Source organism: Elgaria multicarinata, chromosome 19 (genome assembly GCF_023053635.1).
Source record: "Elgaria multicarinata webbii isolate HBS135686 ecotype San Diego chromosome 19, rElgMul1.1.pri, whole genome shotgun sequence".
Taxonomy (NCBI): Eukaryota; Metazoa; Chordata; class Lepidosauria; order Squamata; family Anguidae; genus Elgaria; species Elgaria multicarinata.
Genome location: NC_086189.1, coordinates 4264840 through 4279874, shown reverse-complemented (window position 1 = coordinate 4279874; position 15035 = coordinate 4264840). Strand labels below are relative to the sequence as shown.

Here is a 15035-nt window from a genome sequence, read left to right as displayed (position 1 = left end):
TAAAAAAATGCCCTTATGGTTGCAAAGATAAAGTTAAAATCCTTAGGGGGCTGAGAAGAGCTTGCAGCAGTCCAGGGACAGCCGTTCCGTGTTCTGCATGACGAGCCATCAAATTATGTTAATCGCATGCAAATCTTCATGATTGGAATAATCCGAGTAACTGAACTCAGGTTATGTCGGCAAAGGAATAGTGTGTAGAAGGCTGCCCTCATGCCAAGCTCCCCACCCTCTCTCTCTCTCTCTCTCTCAAGTGCAGCACAGAGAGTCATGCCAAGACACCCTTTGAAGTTTCGTGCATATCATAGAATCATAGAATCATAGAATAGCAGAGTTGGAAGGGGCCTACAAGGCCATCGAGTCCAACCCCCTGCTCAATGCAGGAATCCACTCTAAAGCATCCCTGACAGAGGGTTGTCCAGCTGCCTCTTGAAGGCCTCTAGTGTGGGAGAGCCCACCACCTCCCTAGGTAACTGATTCCATTGTCGTACTGCTCTAACAGTCAGGACGTTTTTCCTGATGTCCAGCTGGAATCTGGCTTCCTTTAACTTGAGTCCGTTATTCCGTGTCCTGCACTCTGGGAGGATCAAGAAGAGATCCTGGCCCTCCTCTGTGTGGCAACCTTTTAAGTATTTGAAGAGTGCTCTCATGTCTCTCCTCAATCTTCTCTTCTCCAGACTAAACATGTACCAGTTCTTTCAGTCTCTCTTCACAGGGCTTTGTTTCCAGACCCCTGATCATCCTGGTTGCCCTCCTCTGAACACGCTCCAGCTTATTGCCTCTGTCTACCATATCTGCCTTCCCTACAGCCCTGTGAGGTGGGCCACTAACAGTGGATTAAGAGAATCACTTCTCCCTCTTCCATCATTTCATCATTAGAAGAAATGTTATCATAATACCTGTGAAACTGATTTCAGGAGATTCAGGATGACAAAAAAAGAAAGGACTTTGTCACATACTCGTGGCAACAAGATGCAGTGAAAACCACATAGTCTTGTGTCACCTTAAAAGACTAGCAAATTGGTTATTGCAATTTGTTACTCTTTAAGGTGCCATAGCAAAGGGTGGGTGAGCAGGTGATCATTGACCCTGTTGAAGTGCTCCAAATTCTTCCTCGAAACTTGGATCACTTCGTTCGCGTTCCCAAATGAGAGTCTCTTCTTTTTTCCCCAAACAGGAAAAATGTGCATTTCTGATCAGGGGAAAATACATGTTTTAAAAAACTGTGCATTTTCCCCAATTGGGGGGGGGGGGGAATGCACATTTTTAAAAATGCAGTTTTTCCCCAATGCAAAATGCACATTTTCTCCTATAGGCAAAAACACAACAGTACAGATTTGGGGTGGGTGGGAATGCACTCTTGCCTATGTACGCTTTTCGGAAGCATGCACTTTTGAACACGAACACGACTTCGGGAAATTGCGAAAATTTCCCCGAGAACTGCATTCCTGATCGCATTTGTGTCTCGGGTTATGAACAGGAACGAAATTCTCCAACAAAGACCTCTTGTTGTTTTTGCTGTAACACTCCGAGACGGTTCCCTCTCGGAGGTTGCAGTGACGACAACTAACTTAGATGGCTTAAAAGCAATGATAATTTAATGAAACCTCTACTGTCAGACGCAGTCTATATCTGAACGGCAGAAGCCACAGGGGAGGGCTATAACCTTCACGTCCTGCTTGTGTGCTTCCTAGGGGCATCTGGTCATTGACTGTGGGAAGCAAGGTGCTCCACTCCGTGGGCCTTTGACCCAATCTAGCTGGGCTCTTCTTAAGTTCTTCCTGCGATTCTCCTTTCAGAGATGATGGACGAGATCACGTGGGGGGCATATTTCTTCTCTCAGTCCTACCTGGTGTAAGACATTGTAAACCTTTCTCTGGCCCCCAACACGCGCGCACACACACACACACACACACACACGTTCCAGCAGGTAGGATTTGCAGCTAAATTCCTTATTGCTCAACCTCATTTCAAGGGTGTTTACTTACTGTGGAGAAAAGGTCATTGCACATTTGGCTGACTCTTCTAATTTTGGGCATCAGAAGCTTTTCAACGACTGTGAAAAGCCTGCAAAAAGGACCTTGCGCGTCCTCTTGCCAGGCGCCGTTGATTCATTACCTGCAACGCTGCAGGTAGACTGAGCGTCTTGGGAATCCTGAGCTAAAAATATCCCCCACCTCTGTGACCAGAGCCCTGAACATCCTGCAGCAGGCAAGCCCCAACGCCGACAGCAGCCGAGGGAGAATTACGTCAACTCCGCGTCCTTATCTTGGAACGGATTTTGCCCCAGAAAGGCTCGGGCTTCCGGAAGCCATTTTGGAGTTCTCTGTAGAGGCATGACACTCGCAGGACCACAAGCCACAATAGTGAGGGCCACTGAGCAGAAAGCAGAAGCCAAGCAGCCTGTGCTTCCTCACTCAGGCCTAGCAACATGCCAAGCCATCTTTTTCCCTTGCCACTCCTCATCCATCGGGGAGAAGTGCGGTCTTCCCAGAACAGTTCTTTTGCATGTTTGGCACCCTAGAATGAACGCATTATTCTTCCCCCAGTGGAAATGTGAATCTGCTCACTATTTCAATGGGCTTATTGCTCATTTCTCCCCACCGGACGTACTGTTCCGCTCGCTATTGCACCACACCTATTGCTCATTTCTCTTCATTGAAGTGCTGTTCCACTTGCTACTGCACAGGGCCTATAGCCTACTACTCACTATGAAATGTGCTGATCCACTCACTATTTCACAGAGCCTATTGCCTATTACTCACTATGAAATGTGCTGATCCACTCACTATTGCACAGAGCCTATTGCTAATTTCTCTCCACTGAATGTGCTGTTCCACTTGCTATTTCACAGGGCCTATTGCTTATTACTCACTACGAAATGTGCTGTTCCACTCACTATTGTACAGAGCCTATTGCCTATCACTCACTATGAAATGTGCTGATCCACTCACTATTGCACAGAGCCTATTGCTCATTCCTCTCCACTGAATGTGCTGTTCCACTCGCTATTTCACAGGGCCTATTGCCTAGGACTCCCCACGAAATGTGCTGTTCAGCTTGCTACTGTGGGGGTGCTGCACAGTTGCTCAAAGGACGGTTGTTTTTTGGCAGGGCCCCTGTTTTGCATGCAGAAGGTCCCACGTTCAATCCCCAGCAGCATCTCCAAGTGAGCTGGGGAAAGCCCATTACTCGAAACCCTGGAGAGCCACTGCTGCCAGTCAGTGTTGACAATATGGAGCTAAGATGGACCAAGGGCCTGACTGAGGATAAGGCAGCTTCTTACCCTGCCGCATTCTGTGCCTTTGGCTCAGTGCACAATACGTCACTGGCTCCTGAGTCTCGGCAATTCACCATTTGCTTTATTTGGGATCCTAACGGGGCACAGAGCGGCATCAAATGCTAAATGGAGCCCAGCCTGAGCAGCAGCAGGCAGGGCCAGCGGCGTGCATAAGAAGAGTCCTGCTGGATCTCCAAAGGACTCCGTAGTCCAGCAGTCCGTCCGCATGGCGGCCAACTGAATGGCTGCAGCAGGGCTGAGCAGCTGCTTTCAGTCCGTGGCCCAAATTCCTTTGAGAAGATCTCGGGGGCCGTATTAAAGAGGTGGGCAGGGCTGAAGGGAAACGGGGCGGAGCCAACACGCAAAGAATCACAGCCTCTAGCTCTTCCTTCCGGTTACTGCCTCTTAGAAGAGGCATTTCAAGCATATAGAAAGGGGAAGGAACAGTAAAAAAGCTGAGAAAACGCCAAACGACTGGTGGTTGGCGAGGAAACGGGGTGGCCTTCTGAGGATCAAAGAATCATAGAATAGCAGAGTTGGAAGGGGCCTACAAGGCCATCGAGTCCAACCCCCTGCTCAATGCAGGAATCCACCCTAAAGCATCCCTGACAGATGGTGGTCCAGCTGCCTCTTGAAGGCCTCTAGTGTGGGAGAGGCCACAACCAACCTAGGTCACTGGTTCCATTGTCGTACTGCTCTAACAGTCAGGAAGTTTTTCCTGATGTCCAGCTGGAATCTGTCTTCCTTTAACTTGAGTCCGTTATTCCGTGTCCTGCACTCTGGGAGGGTCGAGAAGAGATCCTGGCCCTCCTCTGTGTGACAACCTTTTAAGTATTTGAAGAATGCTATCATGTCTCCCCTCAATCTTCTCTTCTCCAGGCTCAACATGCCCAGTTCTTCCAGTCTCTCTTCATAGGGCTTTGTTTCCAGACCCCTGATCATCCTGGTTGCCCTCCTCTGAACACACTCCAGAGGAAGTCCAAATTAGAACCCCAGGGAGGCAGGATTTGGCTTCCAGGATGGAGCTTCTCCAGCCTTGGACTACAGGAAGCAGGACATGAGGGTAACAGCGCCCCCTGCTGGTGTTCCCCAGCAACGGAGGTACCGAGGCACGTGGTCTCTGATACCGGAGGGAACACAGGCCCATGATGGCTTGTAACCACTGATCGCCTGATCCTCTGCGTGCTTTAGAAGGGCAGCTGCAGAACTCCGCTACGCCACTGGAACGCGCCTTCCATTTCGGAGCGCCCAATTGTGTAGAATCCCTGTTGCTTTTCAGAACAAAATACGACCGCTGTGCCTACCCTGGCATGCCGGCGTGATGCAAAACCACATTTTGCGGCATGGTTTAGTTTGCGGCGTGGTTTAGCAAAGGCGCCCTTGGGAGGGCAGCCCTGCACAGTCTTGATCTTGAAGCCTGTGGCAAAAGCAAGCCCTGCGTGCGCATGCCAGTGCATCGCTGTTATGCCCTTGCCCTGCACCACAGCATGTATACCTTTTGACAGAGCTGCTGGCTCAGGAGCCGACTTGCCCGCAGAAGAATCAGCCCACGTGACCCTACCACGTTTGGAGAGCAATCACGCCTGCCTAGCAATTGGCAATTAAGGGGGCAGAGGAAGAAGGTCAATGAATTTCCAAGCCGCGGCGCAAAGAGGAAGCCGGGAGACGATTGTCCCTGTTACTTTCGTCCTTAGAGAAGTAACAGAGGTGACCGCCTACCAGCGCTCTCCGTGCCGTGAGCAGAGCTCCGTGGGTGCGCACGCTGCTAAATTTGGGGCCACAAAAGCGAAGTTCTGCGAGCTGTAGACAAGCGCACACAGTTTTTCTGGGGTTTAGGGTGCGATGCGTAGCCTACTCACTGTGCTGACTCTCAACCATAAGGACTAGTGACTTGTTCCTTTGTGTCAGGAAGGGGCATTCTGAGATTAATATGACACGGCTGATGACGATTGAAGATGCTGGGGAGCACAGCTTGGCCTGCCCCTCATAGCAGTGCATCTTCCCTGGGAACCTTTCTAGCCCGGCTTTGCCAAATTCAGGGGAGCAGCACCTGGGTCAAACGGGGCATCACTGACTCTCCCGCGCCCCACCCCAAAAAGAAGCAAAGGTGAGTGGTGGTGGTGAACCACACTGGTACCAACGGAAGGAGCTGGGAAAGGTTTATCCCACCACGCGGATTGCACGCAAGAGGTGGGGAACCTCAGGATCAGGGCCAAATCCAGCCCTCCTGTTCCCCAGACACTCCCTTTCCCATAACCACGGATCGCTTGATGGTCTCCCAACTTTTGTGCCATTTTCACCCCATTCTAAAATGTTGAAAGGCCTCTTCCTAAGGCCGAGTTGATGGCAGCGAGGTCTTCGAACGCCAATATGCTGGTGGGTGGTTTTTTGTATGCTTGGCTCCACCCGCTTGGCCACACCCCTTCCACCTTCAGCCCCGCCCACCACTGGAATGCGGCCCCCAAGAGCCAAAACTGAATCCGGCCCTCGGGCCGAAAGAGGTCCAGCAACCCTGCTTGCTCCACGTCCCCCTCAACTGTAGCGTCTGAGCAGGGCTGCATTCAGACAGAGAGTAAAAGTGGCTGAGAAGGACTGAGAAACCGCTCTCTTTAGCGCGACAGATCTGCCTTGCCTTCTCCCCTCCTCAGAAGCAGGATCGAGGGATGCTGTTAAAACCAACCCCCGCCCTGAAGCTGGCCAGCACCTCAGAAGAGATGCACACGTGTGCATCAGTCGTTCTGGGGATGTGCCCGTTTCGAAGTGCATGTGCTTTTGAAACGTACGCCTGCTGTCGAAGGCGGACTGCAAGCTCGGATTGCATCTGAGCCTGTTTCTAGCCCAGAAGGTGCAAACTGGGTAAAATCCTGACCAAAAATGAATTGACATGACTTTCTCATACATCCCTATTTAAAATCACCTTCTGCCTTCTCCAGGTGACCCACCTGCTGAGGCAAACCGGCGGGTGGTGGAGGAGGGGATTACCATCAAAAGAGCCCTTTGCTACCCCCAAATGGATCCGCAAGGAGCCTTCACAGACAGGGGTCAGGATAACGTTTTCCTTTTTAAAAAGGTCCTTGATCGATGGTCTACTCCTGTACACCTGTCTCCTGTACTCCTGTCTTACCGTTTGGGAGCTGCTGCCTTTTTCAATGCCATTTAATCACTTTAGGGTTACGGGTGTCCTTTGTTTTCTATTTATTTTTAAGGCATTTTTAATTGTTCGGTTAAGTTCTCGACTTACTTCTGCGTAGGCAGGTAGCAAAGCGACTCATAAACCATCATTGATCAAATTGTGAATCTGCCAACACGCGATTGACCAAGCATCTGTGCATCTCTGTAGCGAAAGGGGTCTACAGGGGGTGTTGGCAAAAGGGGAGGGGTGTCCAAAAGAACAGGAAATACCAGCGTGTTTTAGCGTCAAGCGCTCGCGGTCAGTCACCAGAGGAATTTCAGCCTTTTCGAATGGGAGGGGGAAAACGGCACGAAAGCCGGAGGCATCTACCAAACAACTGGCCATTGGGGAAGGCAGACATGGTCATTTGGAGGTCCTGCACGTAATATATAGCTTGCACTAGGGAACAGAGGGGCTGCATTTCGTACCATGTCCGTAGGGACAGGACCCCCATTCACGGAGAATCCCAGGTATGCCATCCTCAGTCCTTGGGACAAGGGGAGGTCACCAACGGGCTGGTGGCATGGGGTGCACAAGGCCACGTCACACTGAAAACAACACCGGGGAATAGATGCCACGCTGCGCCCGCCCAGACGTCCGTCGCCGCTGTGTTTAATATTCCAGCGACAGCAGTAACGGCGCGGCTAGCGTGGATTAATTCTGGCTCAGACGATCTCAGTAAAGCCTGCGACTTCAGGCAGCTAATAATAATCCAAAGGAAAGACTTGCAATTAAGAAATACAATTAAATTCCGGCTTGGCTGTGCCTTAACGACAGCCAGGCCTGCAGGCCCGTCTCCTCCCTACCCAATTTGCATTCCGCTCCATGCGCTGAGCTGTCTCTCTGTGTGTGTTCTTTTAAAAGGACGTTTCACCGAGAACGCCCCGCCCCACCCCTACCCCCAAGGCAGCGAGGGCCGTGGTTTGCCATTTGCTGCTCTGTTCCCTAACTTCTGAGGGACCCAAAGGCCCAAAGAGTACCGGAGAGGCAGAGGACTGCTCCTCCTGCTGCTGCTTTTGAGTCTCCAATGATTCCTTTGTGCCAGGCTGGAGCGAGGAAACGTTCCCACGTGGCTTTACACAGAAATCCCCACCCGCCACCCACTAAATTTAAATGTCCACGTCTTAAAAAACCCAGTGCCTTGGGAGAAAGGGAGCTTAGCGGCTAAGGTTCCACTTGCAAATGTTTTACCCAAGGGGGAAGTTAGCTGATTTATTTCGCTGCCCTTGGGGTGGATTCTCGCTTTTGCCAAGGAACCGGCCCAGCCGACTATAAAGACCCTTGCAGAGCCAGGAGAGTCTTCCTTGCATCCCAGCGCTTTGCAACTGTGGAGGCAAAACTGAGCGCAAGATGCTACTTTTGGTTGGCTGCGGGACATTACAGTTTTGCCAGATTTTGAGATGGACATGACTGGGATTGAACCTGGTACCTTCTGCATGCAAAACAGGGGCTGTGTGTCTGGGTGAAGGAGCGGCTGTCGTGGCCTTTACCACTGGCCCCACAAGTCCCGCCCCATCTAGCCCTGACTGCCAACAACTCTCCAGGATCTTGCCCAGAGAGGCCTTTCCCAGACTTTTTTGAAGTCGAAAAGTCTCGGATTGAACCTCCAACCTTTTACGTGGATTAATCTGCTCTGACCGTCGCTGCAGGAGCTCTGAAAGCAATCAGGGCCTGGCTCCTGGGCACCAAGGAACACCAGAAGCCCTTTGAAGGCAAGGACTCGACTCTTGAAAACGTGCAAGCGGAGCAGTTTATCAGGAGGGATCAAAGGACGGACATCTTCACACAACGCAGAGTTAAACTATGGAACTCACTACCACAAGATGTAGTGATGGCCACCAATTGGGATGGCTGTAAAGTGGGGTTGGATAAATTCCTGGAGGAGGAGAAGGCTATCAAGGGCTACTAGCCCTGATGGCTATGTGCTACTTCCAGTATCGGAGGCAGTTTGCCTGTGTGCACTAGTTGCTGGGGAACATGGGCGGGAGGGTGCTGTTGCACTCACGTCCTGCTTGTGGGCTTTCCGTGGGCAGCTGGTTGGCCACCGTGTCAACAGAATGCTGGACGAGATGGACCCTTGGGACTGGAAGGGGCATACTGTATGGGTGTGAGAACGATCAAAGTGGGGAGCATCTTTTCTGTTCCCCTCAAATCCAGATCTGAGGAAATCTGGGCCGCTCATTTTTGCAAAACAACCTCAAATTCATGCGGGTCCTCCGTCCACCCTCGCCAGTTGAATAAACACTGGCCAATGTCTACGTCGAACGCCTCTGCCCTCCTTTGACGCCTCTGCCCAGAACGGGCAAAGAAGCAGCCACCGCCCCAAGTCACGTCCTCGGCCTCTGAAGGCGAAGAGAGGGACGGGAAAACGCAGACCAGCGGCAGGGCCAGAGATGGACAGAGGCGCCCCCCCCCCGGCCAGCGCCACCATGTGCTCCCCCCGCCCCCCGCAGAAGGCGTCACGCTTGTTCCATTCATTCCTGACTCAAAGGCTGCTTGGGAGATCTTTGCTTCGATTCCAGCACGGAGCTCCTCCGTGAGCTTGGGAACGGAGGCAGAGGGTTTGTTCAGGAACCAGCCTTCTGCTTCAAGGGCTGCTGGTGAAAAGGCAGATGGGGGTGGTATCTCTTGGGGGTGGGGGGAGGGGAGAACGAGCAACAGGAACAAAGCAACATCTTGCCTCCCTCCCCAGCTCCCATTTGACGAAATTGCTCAGTACAAGCCAAAGAGAGTGCGGAGAGGGGAAGGCAGGAAGGCAGGCCGTATGCGCGCACTGACTCACCCGGATCCTTCTCATCGCTGCCACGATCTCCACGCGGCTGTTGGGTCTTGGCACGTCCAAACTCCCAATGTACTAAAAGGAAGAAAGAGAGGCACACAGAGAACACAGCAACGATGAGTTCAGTGGGTTACGTGGGAGTTGCCCTGGTCGTTCCAACGCATGCGCGGAGCTCTGGGGTAGCAAGCACTGCCCCAGTGGTTTCTCGGCCTGGGCAAGCTCTGCGCATCCATGCAGTGCACAGCAATGCAGTATTGGGTGCAGGGCTACCCCCCCACCCCCCAGCATCGACGCCCACAGGGCAGTTCCAGACGGTAGGGAGCTCCATGTGTGTGTCGGAGAATCCAAATGAAAACTGCCTGGTCTATTCAGCACAGGGGGTGTGGGGCTTCAAAAGGCCTGAGGGACATTTCCCTCCCACCCACCCTCCAGATGCTCCCTGTGGGCCGCACCCACTCACCCACCCTGCTGGTGCTAAAAAAACACACCCCAATACAAACTAATGCGCAGCAACAGAGTGCTAAAAGGGTGAAATTACTTTGTTCGTTTTGATCCTTTTTGAAAAAAATGTTTTTACAATTTGGGGTGGGGGGCAGATGGGAGCCATATGCTTCCCACCCCCAATTTAGCAACTTCACAGGTTCATCTTTGTACTCTCTCCTTCCCTCCCTCCCCGAAAAGGCTCAAAGCAAGCGGGTGTTGTCAGAGGCTGCGTGGACTCAGATGACTCGCTATGTGTTCTAAGCCTGGATGGCGTCCGAGTGAAAATGGGACCCCCACCCCCGGAAAGCTCCGTGCTGGGACAAGTTGCTGCACGCATGCAAGCCAGGCCTGGGATCCTGCAGCCGCCGGCCGACGGAAAGACTTGTGCAAACTCGCCCTGCGCTGCTGCCCCTCATTTCGTCACTCCTTGCAAAACAGGCACCGTCATCGGAGCTGGAAGGAAGTGCGCAGCTCACACCGGGCCAATGCCGAAATGCAGGAGCCGCAGTGTGCAAATGTTCGTTCCCCACGGTTCGTCTTTAGTGGCTCCGTCAAGGCAGAACCGGGCGCAGCCACCAGCAGAGACGGCCGAGCCACATCAAATGATCCTCGTGCCCTGCCGTAACCTGGTGCCCGCCAGATGTTTTGGGCTACAACTCCCACCACCCTGAGCCAGCATGCTGGGGATGCTGGGGCTTGTAGTCCAACACATCTGGAGGGCACCAGGTATGGGGAGAGCGGCACAGCGGCTGCAGAAAACCCATTCCCATCTCGCCTCCCGCCAGATTTGGAGCCAAGTGACAACCCAAAGGCGCCTCCTCAAGATCACTCAACACAGATTAGTTGCTTAACGCTCATTAAACCATCCACTCAGGGTGATGAAAAGAGAAAGGCCGGGGGGGGGGGGCAGCCTTCAGTGGGTCTTGGAGGGGATATGAAGCGACTGTAATCCAGTTTAACTGCTGTGAGCTCAGCCAGGGGAACTGGAGTGCCGTTCTGGGGTGATTAACAGGGAGGCTTGACCGCAACATCGTGTGTTCTGAGGGCGGGCCACCGAAGCGCGTCGCTTCCCGTTGCGGGGGTCACTCGACGCCCGGCCGACGCCAGCCCAGCAGGTGAGCCGACAATTGAAAATCATGTACAGGAGTGAGGATGATTTGTTATTTAATATTTCTAATCTGCTCTTCAGGTCACGGAAGACCCAATGCTGCTTACGGCGAAAAAGCGAGTACCAGACACTTAAAAGCAACCAACAGCAGTACAAAAGACAAATTAAAACACAATCCAATTTCGAAGGAGCCAAAAAGATAAAGGTTCAATTTAAAACAGAAACGGTGAATTTAAAGGTTGCCCAAATAAAACTGTTTTCAGTTTCTGTCTGAAGGATGGCAAAGTGGGGGCTGATGGACCTCCTCTGAGTGGGTTTTCCAGAGCTACGGCACCAACACTGAGAAGGCCCTGTCTCTTGTTCCATGAGCCCATTCATGAAATGGGCAACTTCGGTTTTCTTTAGACCTAGTACTCCCTCCTGCACTTCCCACTGGGCAAATGTCAAACCATCTGCTTTGGGAAATGGTCTATTGCCATTATTCATACAGGCTGGGCATGATAGTTGTAGTCCAATACATCTGGAGGACGCCTGGTTGGGGATAGCTACTCTAAAGCCCTTTTCCTGCCTCCGTCTCACCACGGCATCGTTCCCAAAATGAGCTCCAGGCTTTAGAGTAGCTCTCCCTAACTGGGCGTCCTCCAGATGTATTGGACTACAACTCCAATCATGCCCAGCCTGTTCAAGGGGGAACGCAGTTCCGAATTGCAGCAGCCTTCCTAGGAAGCCCTCCTCCTGAAAGAACCAGTTAAAGCTTTTAAACCACGTGCCGAATTGGAAAAATGCGCTCCTCAAATCCATAGTTTTGCAAAGTTAATGCACAATACTCTCCGAGCCAAGAATGAGAAAAAAACAAACCATATTCCTTAGAAATTGGCAATGTTTTTCAAAATTATTGGAAAAATAGATTTCCCCTTCCTGTAAATAATGACTATATATTTGATTTATTATAAAGATCCAACTCCTTATTCTTTCTTATTTCTTTCCCCTTTGCTTTTTATTTTTAGTACAACTGTCTGTAAGTTCTGCTAACGTTGATAAAAAAAGGGGGTTGATCCAGACTGAGTCATACTTAGAGTAGACCGGTTGAAATCAATGGGACTTAGTCATAACTTACGTCTCACTGATTTCGGGGGCTCTATTCTATGTTTGACAAAGTCAGGAATCCTACCAAATGTAAATATATTTATAAGCGGCTTCTAGTTTGCAGGTTTTCAAAGAGAGAATTCTGTGCTGCTGGAGGGGTGGAAAATGCACTGCCCACCGCCTGCCTGTTCTGTAAACAGCCTGCTAATGTTACTAGCCTGCAAATATTTTTACTAGCCCGCTGTGGGCTGGCAAATGAAGGACGGAGAGTTGCAGCACTCCTCTAGAGCCTGCTTGATTTCTATGTTGGGTGCAGTGGAGGGGCTGAGCGCCCCAGTCCTCCTCTTCCACCAGCCTGCTCCCTCACCTGCATGTAGTTCCTGGTCGCCTATGGCGAGCAACCTCGCGAGTGCTTACATAGGAAGCTACTAGAGCAAACGCATCAGATGCCTGTGAGCTTCTCTGCATGAAGTCAAGGTGCGACCAATTCTTCCATTTAAAGCCCTTTTGGGCCTGGCACCCACATGCTCCCAGAGGACACGTCTGCCCTACGAGGCTGGCTCTGTGGGAGAGGCTCAGCTCGGTGAACCTATTCTGCATGAGGTGAAGGTACGGGTTCAAGGGCAAAGCCGTGTTCTTGACCAAGGTTGCCCAAAGGCTTATGGAGCTGCCCTACCTGACCGAAAAAGGTCTGAAGCCATACGGTTCTTGGGCCTCACCGAGAAGAATGAGGAGCGAAGTGTTACAGTGGGGGTGGGGAATCTCTTTCAGGTCGAGGGCTGGGCTCCATTTTGGATGAGCTCTCAAAGACCACATTCCAGTGGTGGACGAGGCCCGAAGGCAAAAGGGGTGGAGTCAAAACCACCCCAAATCCCAGCATATTTAAGCGTGCAGCTTAGTGCCAGTAACAAAGCTGTAGGAGAGGCATTTCAACCTTTTTTTGGGGGGGGGGGGGAATTGCGCAAAACCCAAGAACCCACCAAACAATCGGCCAGAGGCCCAGATTGGAATGGCAGGAGAGCCGGATTTGGCCAGACAATTTGCACCTGTTTGACATGATCTGGCTTCGTCTGGATGGCTAACACGAGTGGGTGCATCTCTCTTTTTGTGTCGCCATATCATGGCAATGCTGGTATTGTGTCGATGGGCTGGTGTTCCTGGGGGGGAGGGGTGTCCTTTCACCCCCATTTCATCCTCCTCTTTGCGTGGATGTGACCCATGGCTCGGCTGCAACGCCCTCGACTTCGCTGTCCTTCTGCCACACCGCAACGCTTTGCGTGTGATCCATAAACACTTTCGACTTCTATGGTGCACCACACCAAGCACAGCCATCCCGTCAGTTGTGAAACAGGGCCGTCTACTATATTTATACAACAGCGTTCTCCCCTCGAAAACTTGCACTCTACAAATTGAGAACAAGGGGAGAAACGCAGGGAAGGGAACAGGATCACAATTAGGGACAAATCTAAGATGTCTCTTATATCACCTTCTCCAACTTGGGTTCTAACCCATCTGGTGGTCCCCAGGTTGGAGACGCTGATCTTATATGACTCCTCTCTCTAGGTTTGAGGCAGTTAGCAAGAATCTAACTCCCTACCGCCAGCATAGAATCTAACAATTGAAAGATACAAGTCACGTTGTTAATAATAGATCGCTAAAACACGCAGCATTTTTTTTTAACAACCACCCACTCAACAGTTCTAACTAGAGACTTAAAGGCCCAGTAAAAACACACACACAGACAACAGGGGAGGATGCTTCCCCCCTCTTCAAATCTCTTGTCCTAACAAGAATCGACTTTGCCTTTTTTAACCCCGGGAACTTAAAAAGGGAGGCATTTTCTTGCCCCTTTGGGCACAAGCTGCTCCTTCAAGAGATGCTGTCCCGTGTACTCTTCCAAGGTGAGATCCTGCACAGATCTGCTGGTTGCATGAGAGGCAGTGGGACCTGGTGCCTCGTTATCGCTGGGTTTAGGGTTGCAGTCTTAGGGAACAAAGACTGCACAAGGAGAGGCCGGGAAAGAGATTCCTCACCATTCAAGTGCAGCGCCTGTTTTAAAATAGCATTAACACTGGCACGGCGTCCCAGGGGCCAGGGCAGAAAGACAATGTTTGGTATTTAAAGCATCTCTGCCTGTGCTCCCAAACAGGCGCTATTGTCACCGGAGACCCGACTTCACACATCTCTCCCCCACATCCCACTGAGATCCAGCTCCCCCATCCCACAACAACAGGGTGGACTTACAAGAGGTCAGACTCACACAGACTCATTGGAACGCAACTACCTCCCTTCCACACTGTACCAGTTCAGCCTGGAAAGAGATTTATAATTACTCCTGCACAAAGCCATCCCCTCTCCATTTTGGTCTCCCCTGCGGGAGATGACAGAGATGATTTTCTCAGGTCAAAAACTCAGCAAGAATAGGACACTGCGCTCAACATCTAAGGTCCTGCTCCGGGTGCCTACTCCTAGGGAAGCTCGGAGGACGGCAACGAGAGGGCCTTTTCAGTGGTGGCCCCTCAATTATGGAATGATCACCTGGAGCCAACACTGTTATCTTTTCGGCACTAGGTCGAGACTTTTCTCTTCTCCCAGGCATTTAACAGCATTTAACAACATATTCTAAGTTTGTTTGTTTTTAATGGACCCCAGGACTGTTGTTGATTAAATGGATACTGTTGTTTTATACTGTTGTTTTGTATTTTTTGATGGTTTTAAATTTTGTATACTTTTTAATGTTCACTGTTTTTTAACTTTTGTAAACCGCCCAAAGAGCTTCGGCTATGGGGCGGTATATAAATTTAATAAAATAAATAAATAAATAAATAAATAAAATGTTCACTTGAGGATTCGGCGAGGGGTGTCCGTGAAATCTACAATGGAATCAAATGAGTGAAGGTTTCGACAAATCCGGCCTGCAGATTCTGCCGTGGGCCATTTTTTTTGCGAGTCATTCAGACTTGCGGACTGATTTTTCACTCCTGGAGGGGATTAGCGCTAATGTGTATTAACACATTAGCGCAAGTGTGCATTAGAGGTAATGGATGCTTGTGGACGTGCATGCTTGCGCTGCTGTGGATTAGGACAACAAGAACGAAATTCCGGTAAACAAATCCGATCCTGCCAATGA

The 15035-nt window shown here is 51.0% G+C and overlaps 1 protein-coding gene across 1 annotated transcript in view; it reads right to left on the bottom strand.

Annotated features, from left to right (window-relative positions):
- LOC134411243 (carboxyl-terminal PDZ ligand of neuronal nitric oxide synthase protein-like) overlaps nt 1-15035 on the bottom strand; it is a 37819-nt gene that overhangs the window by 20308 nt on the left and 2476 nt on the right. Inside the window, exon 2 of the mRNA XM_063144959.1 lies at nt 9232-9303. Within this exon, the coding sequence (XP_063001029.1) occupies nt 9232-9303 (72 nt within the window). The remainder of the gene's footprint in view (nt 1-9231; nt 9304-15035) is intronic.